General features: G+C 45.7%; 2 protein-coding genes across 3 annotated transcripts in view; one reads left to right on the top strand and one right to left on the bottom strand.

Moving 5' to 3' along the window:
- The first annotated feature begins 236 nt into the window (after positions 1–236).
- Tsr2 (TSR2 ribosome maturation factor) lies at positions 237–6,967 on the top strand. 2 transcript variants are annotated; one of them, XM_050128331.1, is made up of 5 exons: positions 237–403; positions 577–667; positions 4,558–4,649; positions 5,684–5,860; positions 6,057–6,967. In XM_050128331.1, exons 1-5 carry the CDS (start codon positions 320–322, stop codon positions 6,189–6,191), a joined length of 579 nt encoding a protein of 192 aa, XP_049984288.1. In that variant the 5' UTR covers positions 237–319; the 3' UTR covers positions 6,192–6,967. The 2 variants fall into 2 exon arrangements, with proteins under 2 accessions (XP_049984288.1, XP_049984289.1); XM_050128332.1 differs by lacking the exon at positions 577–667 and having other exon boundaries at positions 313–403.
- Fgd1 (FYVE, RhoGEF and PH domain containing 1) overlaps positions 6,925–18,465 on the bottom strand; it is a 42,991-nt gene continuing 31,450 nt past the window's right edge. The window contains exons 9-18 of the mRNA XM_050128330.1: positions 16,946–17,004; positions 16,647–16,793; positions 15,971–16,063; positions 15,739–15,818; positions 10,800–10,830; positions 10,253–10,354; positions 9,800–9,925; positions 9,470–9,631; positions 8,316–8,459; positions 6,925–7,841 (exon numbers count right to left, since the gene is read on the bottom strand). Of these exons, the coding sequence (XP_049984287.1) occupies positions 7,536–7,841; positions 8,316–8,459; positions 9,470–9,631; positions 9,800–9,925; positions 10,253–10,354; positions 10,800–10,830; positions 15,739–15,818; positions 15,971–16,063; positions 16,647–16,793; positions 16,946–17,004 (1,250 nt within the window). The 3' untranslated portion in view covers positions 6,925–7,535. The remainder of the gene's footprint in view (positions 7,842–8,315; positions 8,460–9,469; positions 9,632–9,799; positions 9,926–10,252; positions 10,355–10,799; positions 10,831–15,738; positions 15,819–15,970; positions 16,064–16,646; positions 16,794–16,945; positions 17,005–18,465) is intronic.

An 18,465-nucleotide genomic window follows, 5' to 3' on the forward strand; every position in this document is an offset into this window, starting at 1 on the left:
TTGAACCTCTAAAGGGCCCTCAGCTGTAGATTCTCTCTCTTCCTCCCCCTTTCCTCCTCCCTTCAGTTCTCCCTATTTCTCTCTCCCTCTTTTTTTCGACTATGCCCCCTAAGTCCTCGGCTCCAGGTTCAAATTTAATTATCAGGATTTACTGCGGTAAGTGACGTCATCTATCACTGACAGAATTTTCGACTGTTCTGGTCTTGCGGCCAGGTCAGCAGAAAACGAATCTGCGTTCCCAGAATTGGTTTTTGGCTCGTTCTGCCTGGAGACGTCTACCGAGCGATTGGGCTGCCTGGGAGCCACGTGATCCCAAAAGATGATGGCGGGTGCGGCAGAAGACTTGCGGGAGCTCTTCGGAGCTGCTGTTCGAGCGGCTCTAGATGCTTGGCCTGCTTTGCAGGTGAGTGGGGCCACAGCGGGGGGTCACGATCAGGGCTGTGGCCGAACAGGAGCTGGCCGGGCGAGGCGCCAGAGCCTCGGCTGGGCGGCGTAGGCGGCAGCCTCCCAGGCCAGGCCAGACCACGCCACTCCGGTTTCCATGCCGTCATGGTTGGCTTGGGCCTGTGTTCACAGATCGCTGTGGAGAATGGCTTCGGGGGCGTGCACAGCCAGGAGAAGGCCGAGTGGCTGGGGGGTGCAATGGAGGATTACTTCATCGCCAATGGTGAGTGAGTGAGACGTTGCTGTCTGTCTGTCTGTCTGTCGGGGTTTGGAGCGGTGAGGCCTCGTCCTAGAGAGCCCGCGCTTTCTCAGGTCGAATGAATGGTGACTTTGGAATCAGAATCGTGCGTTTTGAGAGTGCTTTACAGGCAATGACACTGAATAGTGCTGTGTTCCTGGACAACACATTTTACCTTCCAGAAGGTTCCAGAGTTCCTAAAATGGTTATGAAAATATCCGATTAATAGAAATGTGCGATGTTATGTGTCCCACCCATATCGCGTAACTTAAGATTGCTGATCAGGGGACGGGGAGAGTGGCTCCACGGGCAAAGATCGGCAAGCATAATGATCCGAATTTGATAGATGGGACCGCATGGAAAGAGAACTGAGTCACTTAAGATGGCTTCCTCTCCACAAGTAAACATCGTCATGAAATTGTGTGAGGCGTGTAGCCCACCGGTAGGGCAGTTTCTTAGCATGTGCATGTTTCTGGGCTCTGTCCCTAGCACCACCAAAACTAAAAAGCAGTACTGATAAAATAAAAGGCAGCCAGGCCGTGTGGCGCAGTCCTGTAATTTCAGTTCCTCCTGCGGCGAAAGGACCCCAGTTCCATACTAGTCTGATCCGCGACCTCGTCCTCGTAATAAAAAATAAACAGTTGGGTATCTAGCTCTATGGAGTGCTTACTCTAGGTCCAATCCCCCACTACTACGAATGAATGAATGAATAAATGAATGAAAGAAGCAAATACAGTAGTGTTAAATTCACGTCCAAAGCTTAGCATGTGGGCCATGTTTGTAATTCTAGCACTAGGCAGACTGAGGTAGGAGAATTGCTCTGAGTTTGAAGTCGGCCTTGGCTACATAACCGGAACTTGTCTTTAAAAGAAGGGGCTGGAGGAATGGCTCAGCCGTTAAAGGCTAGGCTCACAACCAAAAATATAAAAGAAGGGGCTGGAGAGATGCTTAGCTTCCTGCTCTTCCAGAGGACATGAATTAGGTTTCTAGCACCTATGTCTGGTAGCTTACAACCACCTCTAACTCCAGAGAATCCAGTCATCTTCATCTGCACACATGTGCATATACACATAATTAACAAGTAAGTAAAACACAGCTGGAAAGATGGCTCAGCATTTAAGAGCATTTGTTCTTACAGAGGACCTGAGTTCAGTTCCCAGTACCCACATGGTGACTCATAACTGTAATTCCGTTCCAGGGGATCTGACACCATCTTGTGTCCTCTGTGGGCCCCAGACACATACATAGTGAGTGCACAAAGCATGCATGCAAGAAAAACATCATATATATATATAATATAAAATAAATATAATATATATAATAAATATATATAAAATAAAGAAAAAATTCTCATCCAAAATCTCGGTGTGTCATAAGAATTAAGCATTTAAGCTGGGCAGTGGTGGTGCACGCCTTTAATCCCAGCACTTGGAAGGCAGAGACTGTGAAAGCAGATCTGTGAGTTCGAGGCCAGCCTGGTCTACAAGAGCTAGTTCTAGGACAGGCTCCAAAGCTACAGAGAAACCCTGTCTCCAAAACAAAAAAGAATTAAACATTTAACACATTTTTAGAATTAAATTTTTACAATCTGGACTTTTAAAGGTCTTAATGGGCACTTGTTGAGTCTCACAACATTTCAAGTGCCTATACTTGGCAACTTCATATAGCTACTTCTACAGCAAAGATCTACAGCCTTCGTTTTGCCTTGGTGGGGAATAAGAACAAGAGGACCTAGTTGGAGTATTTTATGCTGTAGTTTTTATAAAACCCTCCATTAATAGCCTAGTTTTGAGGGGGTGTATCTAGTGGGTGGTTTCAGATAAGCAAGTGGATACTTAAAAGTACTGGATGGTAAGCGTTGCGATAAGAGGTGCTCAGAATTCACAAGTTATCTGAGCCTGAGAAGCCTCTTTTGTTTGTTTTTTTGAGACAGGGTTTCTCTGTGTGGCCCTGGCTGTCCTTGAATTCAGTCTGTAGACCAGGCTGGCAGCTCCTTTTTTTTTTTTTTTTTTTTTTTTTGTTTTCTTAAGAGTAGTGATTAGGGGGTGGGTATTAATAAAAAGGGGTGAACTAGGTAAGGACATAAGGCACACTCAAAGGAGTTGAGATAGCGTTGTTTTCTGAAAGGTCCCCTGTATTGTAGTAAGGGAATGGAAGAGTGGTAGAGCATGCGTGTGCATTTACAAAGACACCCTAACCCTAAAGGGTAAGAGATGGGAGGCCTATGGGAGGCCTTATGTGCCTTGACTGTAGCCTTTAGGCCAGTGTTGGTACAATTCAAGCTATAGACCTGTCCAGTTAGATGTCCAGTGCAGAAAGTTTCACCGGTCAAATTACACACGCTTTTTCCAAGCTGATGTTTTTATTATTGTTATTAATAGTAGTAGTAGTAATTGAGAAGAGTATCTGCTTTTGTACTCCAGACTGTTTTGGAATTAATGTTCCTCCTGCTTTGTTTTCCTGAGTGCAGAGATTACAAGGTGTGTGCTTGATCCTGGCTTTGTTTTTCATGAAATCCTCGTTAAAACTCAGCAAAATTGAGCTGGGGAGGTGGCTCAGTTGCTAGAGTACTTGCCTGACGTGTAAGAGACCCTGGTTTCAATCCCCAGAGCCGCATTAATCAGGCATGGTGGTTCATGCTTATAATAGCATTAAGGAGGTGAAGGCAGGGGGATCGCCAATCACCAGGAGTTCTAGGCTAGCCTTGGACTGCATAGTTTGATGCTAGCCTGGGCCTACATGATACCTGTAGCAAAAACAAAACAACCCCTTAAACTCAGTAGAATATTTATCAAAGGTGAACTTCACAATTGGTAATAAAATTCCTGAGCAGGTTCTAAGGTAAGTAATAGGATGGTGTTTGCTAGCTAGAAAATTCAGAAAGTAGGTAGTGTAGAATATGAGAAGGAAGCACTCATGAGAAGGCTGTTTTGGTCTAGAAAAGAAGGTCTAAAATAGGGCAGTGGGCGTGGTCAAGAAAAAGGGTACTTGTCCATAGAGCAGGTTGGGGAAAGAGACAGATTTGTGATGAGTGGCAGGGTAGGTTAGGAAACTTCCATTAGATAGAGGGACCTTGGAGGATAAGATGCTGGTGTGGAAGGCAGGGTAATAAACGTGGCTTTGGATATGGGGACTTGAGGCACCTGTCTAATATCTGGCTAGATAATTAGCCTGAGGGAAGAGAGACATGAACACAGTGTGGAAGAGGTATGTCTGGAAGAGAAAGTTAGTCTTTTTCAGAAAAGACAGAGCATGGGCCCGGAAGATAACAGGCCCAGGGAACAGGGCTTAGCTGGAGTCACGAAGTTTAAAGATGGTTATTACAGTTATGATGATTTCATTTTTAAAAGTAGCACATCCAGGTGAGGGTGTAGTTCTGTGGTTCAGTGTTTGCTCAGCAGGTGCCGGACCCTGAGGTTGAGCCCCAGCACTGAAACAAACAAACAAAACAATCAAGTACCGAGTTTTTTCTTAGCCAGCACCCTTGAGTCTCTGGACTCCTGTATTCGTGGAGCCCCAGCTGTGGAGGGTCTCTATACTTCAAATACTTCAACTCTGAAGTGAGGCAAATTATTATTAGGGTCTCATCTCCCTCACGCCAAGCCAAGCTTGAGTAGGAGGAGTCCTCCGAACAGACCCCTAGGGGGTCCCATTTGCCTCTTTAGAAATGAGAAATTGGAGGCTCAAGGCTATTTCAAGGTCGCCTAAGGCTGAGGGCGGTTAGGACAGGCAAGGTGAAAAGAAGGTGTTTTAGTGAATAAGGGCTCACCATACCTTTACCTAGGAACCAGGTATAGCAGGCAGGTATGGAAGAATAGCGGGCAGCGCTGACGAAGTTGGGCTTTGACTAAAGGGGCCTATCCTTTCCTGTTTAGATGACTTAGAGCTGGAAGAGGTGGAAGATTTCCTTGGGGAGCTGATGACCACTGAGTTTGATACAGTTGTGGAAGATGGGAGCTTGCCCCAGGTGAGCACACGAAGACAGCCGTCAACCCCCTGCCTGCTCGCTCTTCTGTCTGTTTGGGGCAAGATTCTTGGTTGTGACCATTCTTTTCTTGAGGCATAGACAAGATTCCCTATTGCATTTTTAAATATTACCTTTATTTCTCTTTAGTTCATTCTCAATCAGGTATTTTCCCCACATGCCACAAGCAGGGCCAGATCAAATTCCATTCCTATTCTGATTAACACTGCTTACCCTGGTGAGATTATCATTCATTTGCATCTTCTCTCCCTTTTTCTTTTTTTGAGACAGTGTTTTACTCTCTAGCTATGTAGCCCAGGCCAACCTCAAATTCATAGCAGTCGTCCTGCCTCAGCCTCCCAAGTACTGGGATTATAGGTGTGAAATTCTAGTACCTTCTCTTCCAGGAGGCCCTCACATCTTCACCCAAGCCCTTGATTTGTGGTTTCTCCACTGGACTTCGTTGTTGCTTTATTTTTTTTAATATTTATTTATTTATTATTATTTATTTTTTTATTATGTATACAATATTCTGTCTGTATACTTGAAGGCCAGAAGAGGGCGCCAGACCTCTTTACACATGGTTGTGAGCCACCATGTGGTTGCTGGGAATTGAACTCAGGACCTTTGGAAGAGCAGGCAATGCTCTTAACCACTGAGCCATCTCTCCAGCCCGTTGCTTTATTTTTTGAGACAGGGTTTTACTATGTTGCCCTGGCTGGCCTGGAACTTTCTTTGTAGACCAGTCTGGCCTTGACCTCAAATAACTCTGCTTGCCTCTGTGCTGGGATTAGACGCGGATACCACCACTCTCAGCTGTTATTTTAGTTTGACAGTATCTACCTCAAACTCAAAATTGTGCCTCAGAGGCCTCCCCATTATATGCATTCACCACTCTGCCTAGCTGCCTGGATGAACTTCTTAGGGGATGTTTTTTCTGGAAAATTCCAACCCCCTCTCTACTCTGTTGTAAGCAGAGGCTGGTTTTATAGTAGATTATCTGAAAGCTCCAAACTGATTGGATGTTTCCTTGGCAGGTGAGTCAGCAGCTACAGACCATCTTCCACCACTTCCAGAATGGTGATGTAGCTGCTCTGCTGGAGCTGACCGCTGATATCGACGAAAAGAAGTTCCCAGTCACTGCTGCCCCAGGACAGACCGCCAGAGACACTGATGTGGATGAAGATGAAGTAGACAGCGTGGAAGAAATGGAGGTAAAAGAGGTGCCTGTGTGTGGGTGCAAATGTTAAATGCTAAATTTTTGGAAGAGAACTAGATTCCCAGGGAAGTGGCGATAGTTATAGCTGCTAGTGGTGTTATTATCAAGAAAGAGAGTTCACATAGACGTGGCAGAGTTGGGAGCAGAGCATGGGTAATTACTTAGTGTTCTCTCTTATATTTTCCTTCTAGGTGACAGCTACAAATGATGGGGCCATGATGGATGGGATCTGCCCCCAGCCTCAACCGCCTGAGCCAGACTCCCAGACTATTAAGGAAGAGGATATAGTGGAAGACGGTTGGACCATTGTCCGGAGAAAGAAATGAGTAGGGTAGTAAATGGCTTGGGTATTATGAGAGAGTTATAGGGGCTGTTTTGGAGGGTTATACACCTCTATCCTGATAACCATATTCCTACCTTGTTCCCCTGTCCTTCCCTCCAGGGGAAGAAAAGCCTTGATTGTGTTGATGGGAACTATTCCAGTCCCTTGAACCTTAAGGTACCATATGAGAGATAAGACCAGGTTTCCCAGCATAGTGCCTCGTAGGTGCTGTGAATGTCACGATGGGTGTTGAGTATGGCTGTGGTTGGAGTGGAAGCCAGACTTGTGGACAGTAGGCAGGTACATTTGTGGAGAGGACGAGAATCCACAGTGGGAGGCTGGCTGGATTGGGAATGGTGAGATAAACATGGTTGGAAGAGTAAGTGTGGCACCTCCCCAATATCCCCACCCCAGCCTCCCATGGAGCAACTCTTTACCCTGCCCAGAACTTGCATCCTCCTGTGAATGTGCCCACCCTGAATACTTTTGAGTTTGGAGGGCTTGACTAAGTGGTGAACTTGAGAAAGTTGGGCTGTTTTAAGTCCAGGGATGAGGCTTAAGAACTTAATAACAAACACCTTCTTGTTTAATCCATGACTTAACCTTGGAATCGGCCTTCTGAGAGCTGAGCTTCAGAGTTCAGTGAAAGAATAGTTTTTGCACCCACCCCACCCCACCCCACCCCCAGTAACCTTGGACCTTGGACAAACGGAAGGACCATAGCAGTGCTCTGAAAGTTACTGTAAGCCTGAAATAAACTGTATTTTTCTTTAAAAAACAGTATCCATTGTCCTCCCCCCCTCCCATTCCCGTCCTGCCCAGTGGCCCTGCCATGGGTCTGGACGATAAAATACTGGATTGCTTTGGGGCTAGGTAGAAGCTATAAGCCATGGGAAAGGCAGGAAGGGCCTAGTCACCACCCCATGTAAAGTCATACATGTGAAGACACTGGCTGAGGGGACAAGGGTGGGTTGGGGTTCCAGGGTCAGTAGCAGAGCTGGCACTTGAATCCAGGTCTCCTGCCACTGGTACTTTTTTGGGGGAACTGGGTGGAAGTAGGATCTGGGGTATTGGGAGGAAACAGCCTAATTCAAGTGAGTCTAGCAATTAGCTCCTGCCCTCCCTGGGGACAGGGATTTAAAAAATTAACATCAATGTAGGAATAGTTTTTTTAAAAGCCCACATTTTGTGAAAAGATGAATTAAAAAACCCAAGACCCAGCATTCGGGATTGAAAGTGCCCGTGATGGGAATTCAAGTATTGACTGCATTGGGAGTGGGCTAGAGCCCCCAATTGAACATGGGCATCTGGAGTGTGGGGCAGGAGTTTCCAGTTCCACCCAAACCCTCTAGGTCTTGTCTCGGGTCTGGGAGGCTTCAGGAGGTTCAGCAGTGGCTCCTGAGGCTGCCACTGGTGTCTCCTCCATCTCCTTGTCCTCAGACAGTGTGGGCCCTGGGCAGAATGTGTCCCCACGACCCGCCCTGCCAAGCACCGCCATCCAGCGCCGCTGGAGTTCTTCTGTCTCTGGGCTGAAGTACCAGCTTAGGTGGCTTTGTGTGATCTTGAAGACGTGCCTCCTGTCAGGACGTTCCCCTGCCTCAGGAGGCCCCACCTCAAAGCCAATGAGGGGCAGGCTGCGCTGGGCTTTCACATCCTGGGGAGGAGGGACAGAACTAGTGTCATCCAGGGGCTGGACTGTGCCCTTTGCCCAATGAAACAACTTTGTTTTCTTGTTTCCTCTGCTGAAGACCCTTGCTTTGAAGTGGCTGAACTAGGTAGGACTAGAAGGCAGGCTGGTTTCCATATCTGTTTCCTCCCGTGCCCAAACCAATTGCTAGTCTTCACTATTATAGACTCAGGTCTATACTGTTTCCTATATATCAGACCTAGAAGTGCTTGTCTCCCCTTCTGTTTTCTCCACAAAGCTAGACTTCTCACCTTACCCTCATTTTCCCTCCAGACCTTGGCCTCTAAACACTTGTCTCTCTATACTGTATCACAAAAGAATAGGGGTTTTGATTTTTCCCTTTGCTAGGCTCACTCTGTCCCTAGAGGACAAAGCACACAAAGGAGGGGCAGTGTGGCTTTGTCAGATGGGTGGGAAAAACTGAAGGAGTGGGATGCACACCTGAGGGGCTCCATAGATGTACAGCACCAAGGGTTCATTCTCGGGAACCACAAACCATGCCTTGTGCCATCCTTTCCCACCCTTCTCCATGTAGTGCAGGAAGCTGCAGATGACGCTGTTCTCAGCAGCCACCGAGGCCTGTTTCTGTGATCAGAGACACGGTACATCAGTGTTGACAGAAGGCTTTGCTCTTGGCTTAATCAGCCCCATAGCATATGGACTATGTCTCAGACAAAGGTAGCAAAGCATATGTAGCAGAAATGATTTAGCCTTTGTCACCCAGGTAAACAATGGCTACTGCCTCTAACAGCTAGTGGAAGGGGTATGCAGACCTCAGTGGGGGCATGGAAATGCTGGCCAGACACTCTACAGACTAAGTGACATTCACAGCTAACCTTTTCATCTTTCATTATATACTTGTTGCCTGCTCTGAGAAGTCCTTCTAACATCGTGATTAAAGGGATGAGTTGGTGGTTAACACCATCTGTCCCAGAATCCTAACAATAGATGAACTGCAGGACTTGTGAGAAGAGCACAGAGGGTGTTTGAGATCTCAGTTAGCATAAACAAAGCATTTAAAATAGTCCTAGTACAGAGAAAGCTCCCTTATATTTGGGATACCTTGATTTATTTAAAAAACAGTCACCCTAAATTGTGTATATTCATGGTCCTATACAGATAAGAAACATCAATATTGACAGTGGCATCTTCTGAGTTAAGTAATACATCTTTTTTATGTTGTATTACTTATCCTAGTTCATAATTTAAGAAAAGGCAATTGAGTATTTTTTAAAAAATCCTATAGACTGAGGCAGAAGAATTGGAAATTCAAAGCCAGCCTAGGCTATGCAGTGAGATTTTTGTCTCAGATAGGACCTAGCAGTGTTTTTCTGGCTGCAGCCTAGCCAAATACCCTCTATGGGCTTCAGTTTTTCCTCATATGTAAATGAAGCATGAGTATAGGTTGACTAGTTACTGTGAATGTTAAATGTGTAGAGTACTTTAATAAAAATTACTTTTAACCCTTATATTGATTTTCCTTGTCTCGAGCCTGGATCACCTGATTAGTGAGTGCACACAGCACCTTGTCTAAGAGATGTTCAGACCTCAAGCAGCTGGGGTACACTTTGGGGATTGTGGTTGGGAACTCTTACCTCTAGGATGGACCTCCTGCGCTGCGGTGTATGCTGGCTACAGGCTGGACTGCTCCCAGGTGCTCCATGCAAGGCCACATAGCAATCAGTGCACACACGGTTGGAACGGTTGTTGTCATAGATGAGGCGGGCCCGAAACTCGGAGCATTTTCCACAGACCACCTGGGGCAGCAAGTGGGCAAGAACAGCCTAATTGCCTTTGGCTTTTCCCTTTTATCAAGTACCACAGCCAACCTGCAGCCTCCTTCTCGGAAGGTACCCAATCAGAAGTGGGCTTTTAGGCTGTCAGCTACCCCCACCTTAGCTCTGCCCCTGCCTCCCAACACTCACATGCCCACAGGCCTTGCAGTGGTGTCTGCGTTTGGTGATGGAATTGAAGGGCTCCTGGCAGCGCATGCACATGGTGACTTCCTTTTCCCGGATAGGCGTAGGTGCCCTCTTCCCGAGGTCCACGTTCTAGGGGGAGGGTTAGGTCCCAGGTCAGAGACAGCTCCTCAGCCCAGGTCAGCCACTGCTCCGTGGCTTGAATCGTCACAGGGTTGGGGAGCACACATGTATACGGAAGGTCTGGCTCTGCCCCACCACACTTACTGGAGGCAAGTCATTTTGCTTTCTGGGGTACAGTCTCTGCAGCCCTACCAGCAGAAGATTGCTTTTAGGGGCCTGCAATATCTCTCTAATCCTTATTTTCTGAGAAGAAAAGATCATCTCAAGGGAAGATAGAACATGGAGCCACAAAGGGATCCCAGTACTGGGGGGGGGGGCAGATAGTAGGGCTCTTACTGGAGAGTTAGGGGGAGTATCTTCATCATCCCTGTTTGTTGAGTTCAACAGTTTGAAAGTCTCCAGGGTCTGTTCATGCTTCAAGAGGGTAGAGTTGATAGCCTGGTGAAGAGGCGTGAGGAATGAGAGGTCAGATCACGCAGCAAAACACCCATCCCCACCCTCACCACACCTTCCTAGCTATGCCTTAGTTCTAGACCCAGCTCTGCCCCGACATACTCATAGGAGTGAGAAAATCCCTCCCTAAATCCAGGTCTACATCTGGTAATTATAAGATGTGGACAGGGGAGTGGTGGCTGGAAAACTCAGACGGCCTTCCCGGCTGCTGCTTAGGTGCAAGCTTTTATAAAGCCTGATGCAGAGGAGCTGGCTTTTTTCAAAGAATGTCTCTATCTGACCTCAGGACTTTAGCTGTCTGTCTGTAAGAGTGTGCTAATAGCATCTGCTGTCCAAGCCCATCTGGTTAGGTAGTTTGAAGGAAGTCTAACAGCCCCTAAGGGGTTATTAATACCCTCCCATACCCCTCCCACAAAACCCTGGGTGTTACCTGGACCCAGTCTTTCTTCTCCTCTTCAGTCCTTGTAGGGGAGAAAAGAAAGGCATTGGGTTAGGCAGGTCAACAAAAGGCAACTGGGATGGTGTTTTAGAGTTATAGGATCTAGGTTTGACTCTACCTCTTCACTTAAGATTAGGTAACCTCAGACAAGTTGCGTAACCTTTTTCATTCAACAGTGTCTTCCAGATGCCAGTACTAGGAACTTGGGCCTCAGAGAAATCCCTGCCCTCAAGGAGCTCATGGTGCACTAGAGGAGACACAGGGACCACGTCCAGGGGATCTGTGCTGAGACTAGATGAGAAAGACTGAGGAGTGCAGAGACGGGGACTGCCTCAGCCTGAGTTTGAGTCAGGCTTTTAAGAAAGATTTCCAGAGGGAAATGGTGAAGTGTATGTGAGTGTATGGGACATACATGAAAGAACTATATCAATGACTGCTAACATGTCAACTTTGCAAAAGGCAGGTTATTTTTCCTTCCACAAAGATGGTGCTTATCACTCTGTTCTGAGCATCACTAGCATGACTGGAAAGTGCCCAGCCAGCATGTGCTATAATACATGCTTTGACTTCCTCTGCTCTTCTTCCTTGGATCTTCCATAGCCTTGTGTTCTCCAAGGCCTTTGCCCTGGTACAACCTTATCAACCACCCAATACGAATAGGACCTTCACTCTTTGCTCTCTCCCATATGGATTCTTATTTTCCTTCCACATCTATATTCTAAGCTTTTTTTTTTTTTTTTTTTTTTTTTTNCTCCCACCAATGCTTTAACCTATCAGGGCCAGCTAAGCAGTTTCTTTATTGCTCAGCCAATGAAATCAACAGATTGATATGACACTCCCACATCAGTGGGCAAGTCCACATCCTTTATTCCCAGCATCCCAGGTTAGCACATTGAACTCTCTAATATACGGGATACAACAGGGTCAGTTTCCCAGAACTCTTAAGAACCATACCTCTTGCTTAGTGTGCTTGTCCTGCAAAAGGTGGTAGGTTCACTGAAAAATACCATGTCAGAATGGTTAGAGAACCAGGAAGTTGATTCTCTTACTTAACCTCTGCTATATAATCTTGGTGAATGATACTGGTTTTTTTTTTGTTTGTTTTGTTTTTTGGGTTTTCAAGACAGGGTTTCTCTGTAGCTTTGGAGCCTGTCCTGGAACTAGCTCTTGTAGACCAGGCTGGCCTCGAACTCAGAGATCCACCTGCCTCTGCCTCCCGAGTGCTGGGATTAAAGGTGTGCACCACCACCGCCCGGCTATATTCTAAGCTTTAAATGTGCCTTTTTAATAGGAAAATCTGACTGCACCGTTAAGACCACTGCATGAAAAATTAAGGATATGAGTCAACACTGAGTGATGTGGGGATGTAAGTTAGTGGCTGAATGCTTATCTATCATGTGGTCCTGTCTCCAGCACTTGCAACACACAGTTAGACAGACACACACCCTAATGGCTGTTCATTGTAATTAAATGTTGGTCAAAACTCAGCTGTGATACACTTAAGACCTGTGCATTTTACTATGAAAATTTCACCAAGAAAAGGGTGTGGTGATGGTACTGAAACAAGTACTAAACTCTAGTTAATAGTTTTCATGCCAAACTATTGAAGAGGGTGATGTATGGTAAAGCCTGCAACTTACCCTGGAATGTATTAAAAAGTCATTGAGTGGGTTCAGTGGTTAAGGGCATGTAACCTCACAGAGGTCAGTTCCTAGCATCCACACAGAGCATCTCCTACCACCTGTAACTCCAGTTCCGAGGTGATCCAGTGCCTTTGAGCTCTGTGGGCAAATGCACTCAGATGCACAAACCTATACACAGATACACACTCATACACATAATTAAAAATAATTTTTTAAAGTCTGGATATTCAGTTTCCTTGGCACCATCTGTTGAAGAAGCTGTCTTTTCTACAATGTATGTTTTTAGCATCTCTGTCAAAAATCAAGTGGCTGAGTAAAACATGATAGCACATCTATAAACCTAGCACTTAGGCGGTAGAGACAGGATCAGGAGTTCAGGGCTGACTTGTACGAGCTGGGTATGGCTATGTGTATTTGCTTGTACATCCTATATCCTATTCCATCAATCTACATGTCTGTTTTTGTGTTAGCACCATGTTATTCAATTAAGGCTCGTTTCGAGACAGGGTTTCTCTGTGGTTTTGGAGCCTGTCCTGGAACTAGCTCTTGTAGACCAGGCTGGTCTCGAAATTTTTGAAATCAGATATGGTGATACTTCAAATACTGACCCAGCTCCTAGGTATATACATGAAAGATTCTAGTCAGCATACCACAGAGACTACATGCCCATCTATGTTTATTACAGCACTATTCACAACAGCCATTATGAAATCAGCCCTGGGTTGTGCCAACTGACTAGATAAGAAAGTGTGTGTGTATTATGGAGTTTTTATTCCATAAGGAATAAAATTATGTAATTTGCCAAAAAATTGATGCAAATGCAGATCCTTATATTAAGTGAACATATACTGCTTTTGACTTTTAAGAATTATGGTGGAATTCGTGGCCATACATGAAGTGTATAAAGATGAAGTTCATATTTGTTAGTCCCACTTACTTGGGAGACTAAGGCAGGAGGACCATTTGAACTCAGGATTCCAAGGATGCCTGGGGGAAAAAGTCCCCAAACCAAAAAAGATCTATATGGTAAAATGTCAATAGCTGTCTTCTGTATGTGAAAGAAGAGTGATTCTGGAGATGGAACCCAGGTCCTTATGCATGCTAAGCAAGTTCTCCGCTATCCCTAGTTAATGGCTCTTAAATCAATGATTCTGTATCATGAAGTCACCTGAGGAGCCTTGTGGAGAATATATGCAGACCAATTAAATCAGAATCTTTGGGGATGAAACCTAGACATCAGGATTTTTTTTTTAAAAGCTATCAGCTGATTCTACAAGATCCCAAGATGAGAACCAGCTAAGCTATGCCTAAGAATATGGGTGTATATTGTACAATATTTTTTTTTTTTTGGTTTTCGTGACAGGGTTTCTCTGTGGCTTTTGAGCCTGTCCTGGAACTAGCTCTGTAGACCAGGCTGGTCTCGAACTCCCAGAGATCCATCCGCCTGCCTCTGCCTCCCGAGTGCTGGGATTAAAGGAGTGCGCCACCACCACCCGGCTTGTACAAATTTTTGTATATTTAAAATCAGCCCTCTCACTCATTTTTTTCATACAAGGTCTCACACTGTATCCCAGTCTTGCCTTGAACTTCTGGCAGTCCTCCTACCTCAGCCTCTCAAGTGGTGGGATTATAGATAAGCCACCATACCAGACTGAAAGTTTTCATTAAAATTTTTTAAGTGGCTAGAGAGATGGCTCAGCAGTTAAGAGCACTTGCTATTCTTCTAGAGGACCCTGATTCCATTCCCTGCACCACTTCACAACCATCTGTAACTCCAGTTTCGGGGTACCTGGCACCATCTTCTGGACTCCTCAGGCACCAGGCATGCACATATTGCCAGACATACATGCAGGCAAAATACCCATAAACATTTAAAACTTTCTAATAAATATAATAATCAGTTACCTTAAAAATAATTAATGGAGGCAGCTGTGGTAGTGCACACTTTTTTTTTTTTTTTGTTTTTCGAGACAGGGTTTCTCTGTAGCTTTGGTACCTGTCCTGGAACTAGCTCTTGTAGACCAGGTTGGCCTCGAACTCACAGAGATCCGCCTGCCTCTGCCTCCTGAGTGCTGGGATTAAAGGTGTGCGCCACCATCGCCCTGCGGTAGTACACACTTTTAATCTCAGCAGTCTGGAGGCAGAGGCAAGTGGATCTGTGAGTTTGAGGCCAGCCTGTTCTACATAAGCAAGCCTGCCAGCATATACAGTAAGACCCTGTCTCAAGAAAAATAAAGTTAGGTGGCTGGAGATGGCTCAGTATATGTTGCTCTTGCAGAGGACCCACATTCAGTTCTTAGCACCCATGTCCTGCAGTTTATGACTTCCCTAAACTCCAGTTCCAGTGGACCTGCTACTGCTTAAAGACTCCAGAGTCACCTGCATTCACTGCATATACCCCTGTAGACACACATACACATTTTAAAACAATCAAAATAGACCTTTAAAAAAAGCTGGGTAGTGGCGGCACATGCCTTTAATCCTAGCACTCAGGAAGGCAGAGGTAGGCCGATCTCTGTCAGTTAGAGGCCACTCTGATCTACAAAGCAAGTTCCAGCAGGACAGCCAATGCTACAAAGAAATCCTGTTGTGAAAAAACAAAAATGTTTAAGAAACTTGGTATGTGGCTCACACCAGTAATTTGGACACCTTGGAGACTTGGGCCTCAGGAAAGTTCTTTTGGTTTCTCAGAGCTTCAAGACCCAACTACTATGTCTCTTCTCCCTTCTGCCTCTATGCAGTCCTCATCAGTCACCTCTCCCCCTGCGTAACCTATCAGAAAAGAGTCATGTACCGATGTGTATTCACCTCCAGCCCTGATCACGACCTTGTTACACACTTCACCTGGGCTCTCTGAAAGCTGTATGGACAGTGGTTAGGAGTCTATGTGCCAGGCTGAGGTAGCCTAAGCTCTAATTTCAGCTCTGATCCTTGCTAGCTAGATCTAGAGCAAGGTGCCTTAATTTTTTCAACCTTAAAACGGACTGATGATGTAGCCAGGTGTGGTGATAGGCATTTGCAATTTTGTTATTCATGATAGAGCTAAGTAACCCACTCTACGCTGCTTGTTCAGTCTCCAAGTGCTTTGTTAACAGAAGTGCAACATTTTCCTACACCATGCATCTTGGTGTGTAGTCTTCAGGGACTCACGCATAGCTGAAGAGCAAGTCCACATCTCTGGGGAAAGGTGTTCACTCTTTCTCTGGAAAGCACTCTAGGTTTGGAATGGCTCAGCAGAACTGAAGTAAAGAGTGAGCTGGAGGGAAGGTATAGGCAAGGACAGGTACCTGGCCTGGAGTTCCAGAGAGCGCTGCTTTCCTGACACCAGGAAGGTCCGTGGCATGTTGAGGTTGGAGCTCTCCTTTAGCTGTACAGAAGAGGAAAGCATCATGGTAAAGTCTACAGAGCTCCACAAGGCCCTGCACACATGCACACATAGACTGGGGTCAAAGTAAACATGTTCTTCCCAATCCCGATGCCCTGCCCCCATATTTCCATTCCTCACTTCATGGCACTCACCTCCATGCCATCTACATCAATGCGTGCCCGCACGCTAAACTTCTGGCCAAGGAGCCGCAGCCTGGGCACACAGTAAAGGAGGCGGTCGTTGAACTAGGAAGGAAAAGATTTGGGAAACATGTGCAGGGGCTTAGTGTGGATGGTGAGTCTCCCCCTCCTCGGACAACTGCTAAGGATCTAAGGCAACAACTGGAGGAAGGATTTCAAGTAGGAAAAGTCATGGGAATTACTTCCTAGTGGGTAATCTTGGCCAAATCACATCTAAATTGTAATTACAGAATCTATAAAAGCAAAAAAAAAAATTCTAGCTCACATAGTGAAAATTCAATGGAAGAAAGGATAGCTGGCTAGAGGCCTTTTTTTTTTTTTTTTTTTTTTTTTTTTTTTTTTTTTTTTTTTTTTTTTTTTTTTTTTTTTTTTTTTTTTTTTTTTTTTTTTTTTTTTTGAGACAGGGTTTCTCTGTAGTTTTGGAGCCTGTCCTAGAACTCACTCTGTAGACCAGGTTGGTCTCGAACTCACAGAGATCCGCCTGCCTCTGCCTCCCTAGTGCTGGGATTAAAGGTGTGTGCCACCACCACCCTGCTAGAGGTCTATTCTTGAATGACTACTGACTACCAGGGCATCTATGTATTAACGGAGAACATTGCCCACCCACAAGCCCACACTTGGCACTTACTAATATGAGGTATCGGTCTTGAGTGGTCCCATTCTTTGCTGACAGCTTAAGTATATGGCCTTCTTTTATGAGCTCTTTGGTGGGACTGACAATGTCCTCCTCACCCCCTAGCAGCTCATAGACCTTCAGCAGCTTGTGCATTCGTTCCTGGCAGTGAGTAAGAGGTAAAGCTTGGGGTGGGCAACACTTCCCCTTGAGTGTCATCAAGTCACAAACTCACCATACCACCCCCCCCATCCCAGGACAGAGCTACCACAGGGGGATGGACAAGGAAGGGCAGGGCTAGAGGGGCCACTTACCATTTTTCGGATGGCAGCATTGGAGTGCTCCGCTGCTGTGGCTATCAGCTCCAAAGACTCTACGGCACAGAGAAGCATGGTCAGCGGGGAGGCAGCAGAAAGGGAGCTCTGGGGGATTTCGCCTCTCCATGAATATTTCCTCCAACCTGACTACACTCTCCCTTTCCCAGCAAATGCTAGCCTCAAAAGATACGCCACACAGCCACACCATTTCAAATCAGAAACTGTCCAGACTAACATTACAATAGCAGAAATATGGAATAGTTGGCAGCAAATAAAATATAAGTTTGGTAAAATTATTATGGCCATTAACTGGCAGGAAACCTGGTCATGTTTGGACAGTTGTTTCTGGCTATTGGGACTACGGACAGTTCTTGTTTGTTTTATCTGCTTTTTTTGAGACAGAATCTTGCCATATTCCCCTGAGTGATCTCAAAACAACCACAGCAGCAGCAGCAACCAAAGATTAAAATAAAGAGGGCTGGGGATGCAGTTCAGTTGGTGGAGTATGTGCCTAGCCTGGACAAGGCCCTGGGTCCAGCTTTAGCAGCACATAAACTGGGTGTGCTGGTACCTGCCTGTCATCCTAGCGCCCAAGAGGCAGAGGCAGTAGGATCAGAAATTAAGGTCATCCTTAGGTACCTAGCAAGTGTGAGGTCTGCCTACAAGACATAAGACCCTATCTCTCTCTCTCTCTCTCTCTCTCTCTCTCTCTCTCACACACACACACACACACACACACAGAAGACATATGTTGTATGCTCAAATACACTCACTGCAGTGGTGTTTTAACAACACCAAACCTAAAACAAAAATGTCCAAGCATAGGCGCCCAGTTACATGATTTACAGCACTCTCATACACTAGACCACCAGTCTTTGCTGATGATACTTGTGTAGTTTTTAATAAGGGAAATGTTCAGAGTGCTTTAAGACTACAAACTTGAATATTAGAAAATGATCTAATTCTTGCAAATACATCTAAAAAGGATGTATGCCTAAACAGTCATTGTGGGGCTCGGGTCAGAGCTAGCTTCTTGACCATCTCTTGTTGTCTTTTTTTTTTGTAATTTCCATATTTCCTATTGTGACCAGGTGCTATCATGAAAAAAAATAAGATGAATCCCCATAAGCCTCCACAAGTTAAACAAATCCTGCCTCAGCTTATGGTCTGGCTGCAGCTTCATGGTCCCCACTCTACATAGTGGATTTCCTACTCAGAAATTTATGCCTGGACTGGAGAAGCACATGTCCACATGGATGGCAAACCAAGCCCTGTTTCCTAAGATGAACACATTCTGGTACTCAAGTGGATCTGTGGCCAGTGCTCCAGTTCAGGTCTCCATATGCCTTTCAGGTGCTGGGCCTTTCTCCAACTCTTCTTCAACCCTGGCAGCCAGAAGGAGCTTTTTAGCACACAGTTTACGGTTTCCCCTCTGCTTAAATATGTCGATGCTTCACTCTGTGCCAGCACTGAGAAGACCCAGTGATTCTGTCTAGTCTTCAAAGCCCTTGGTGGCT

The sequence above is a fragment of the Alexandromys fortis genome, unplaced genomic scaffold (assembly GCF_014885135.2).
Source record: "Alexandromys fortis isolate MF-2015 unplaced genomic scaffold, M_Fortis_MF-2015_v1.1 scaffold_295, whole genome shotgun sequence".
NCBI classification, from domain to species: domain Eukaryota; kingdom Metazoa; phylum Chordata; class Mammalia; order Rodentia; family Cricetidae; genus Alexandromys; species Alexandromys fortis.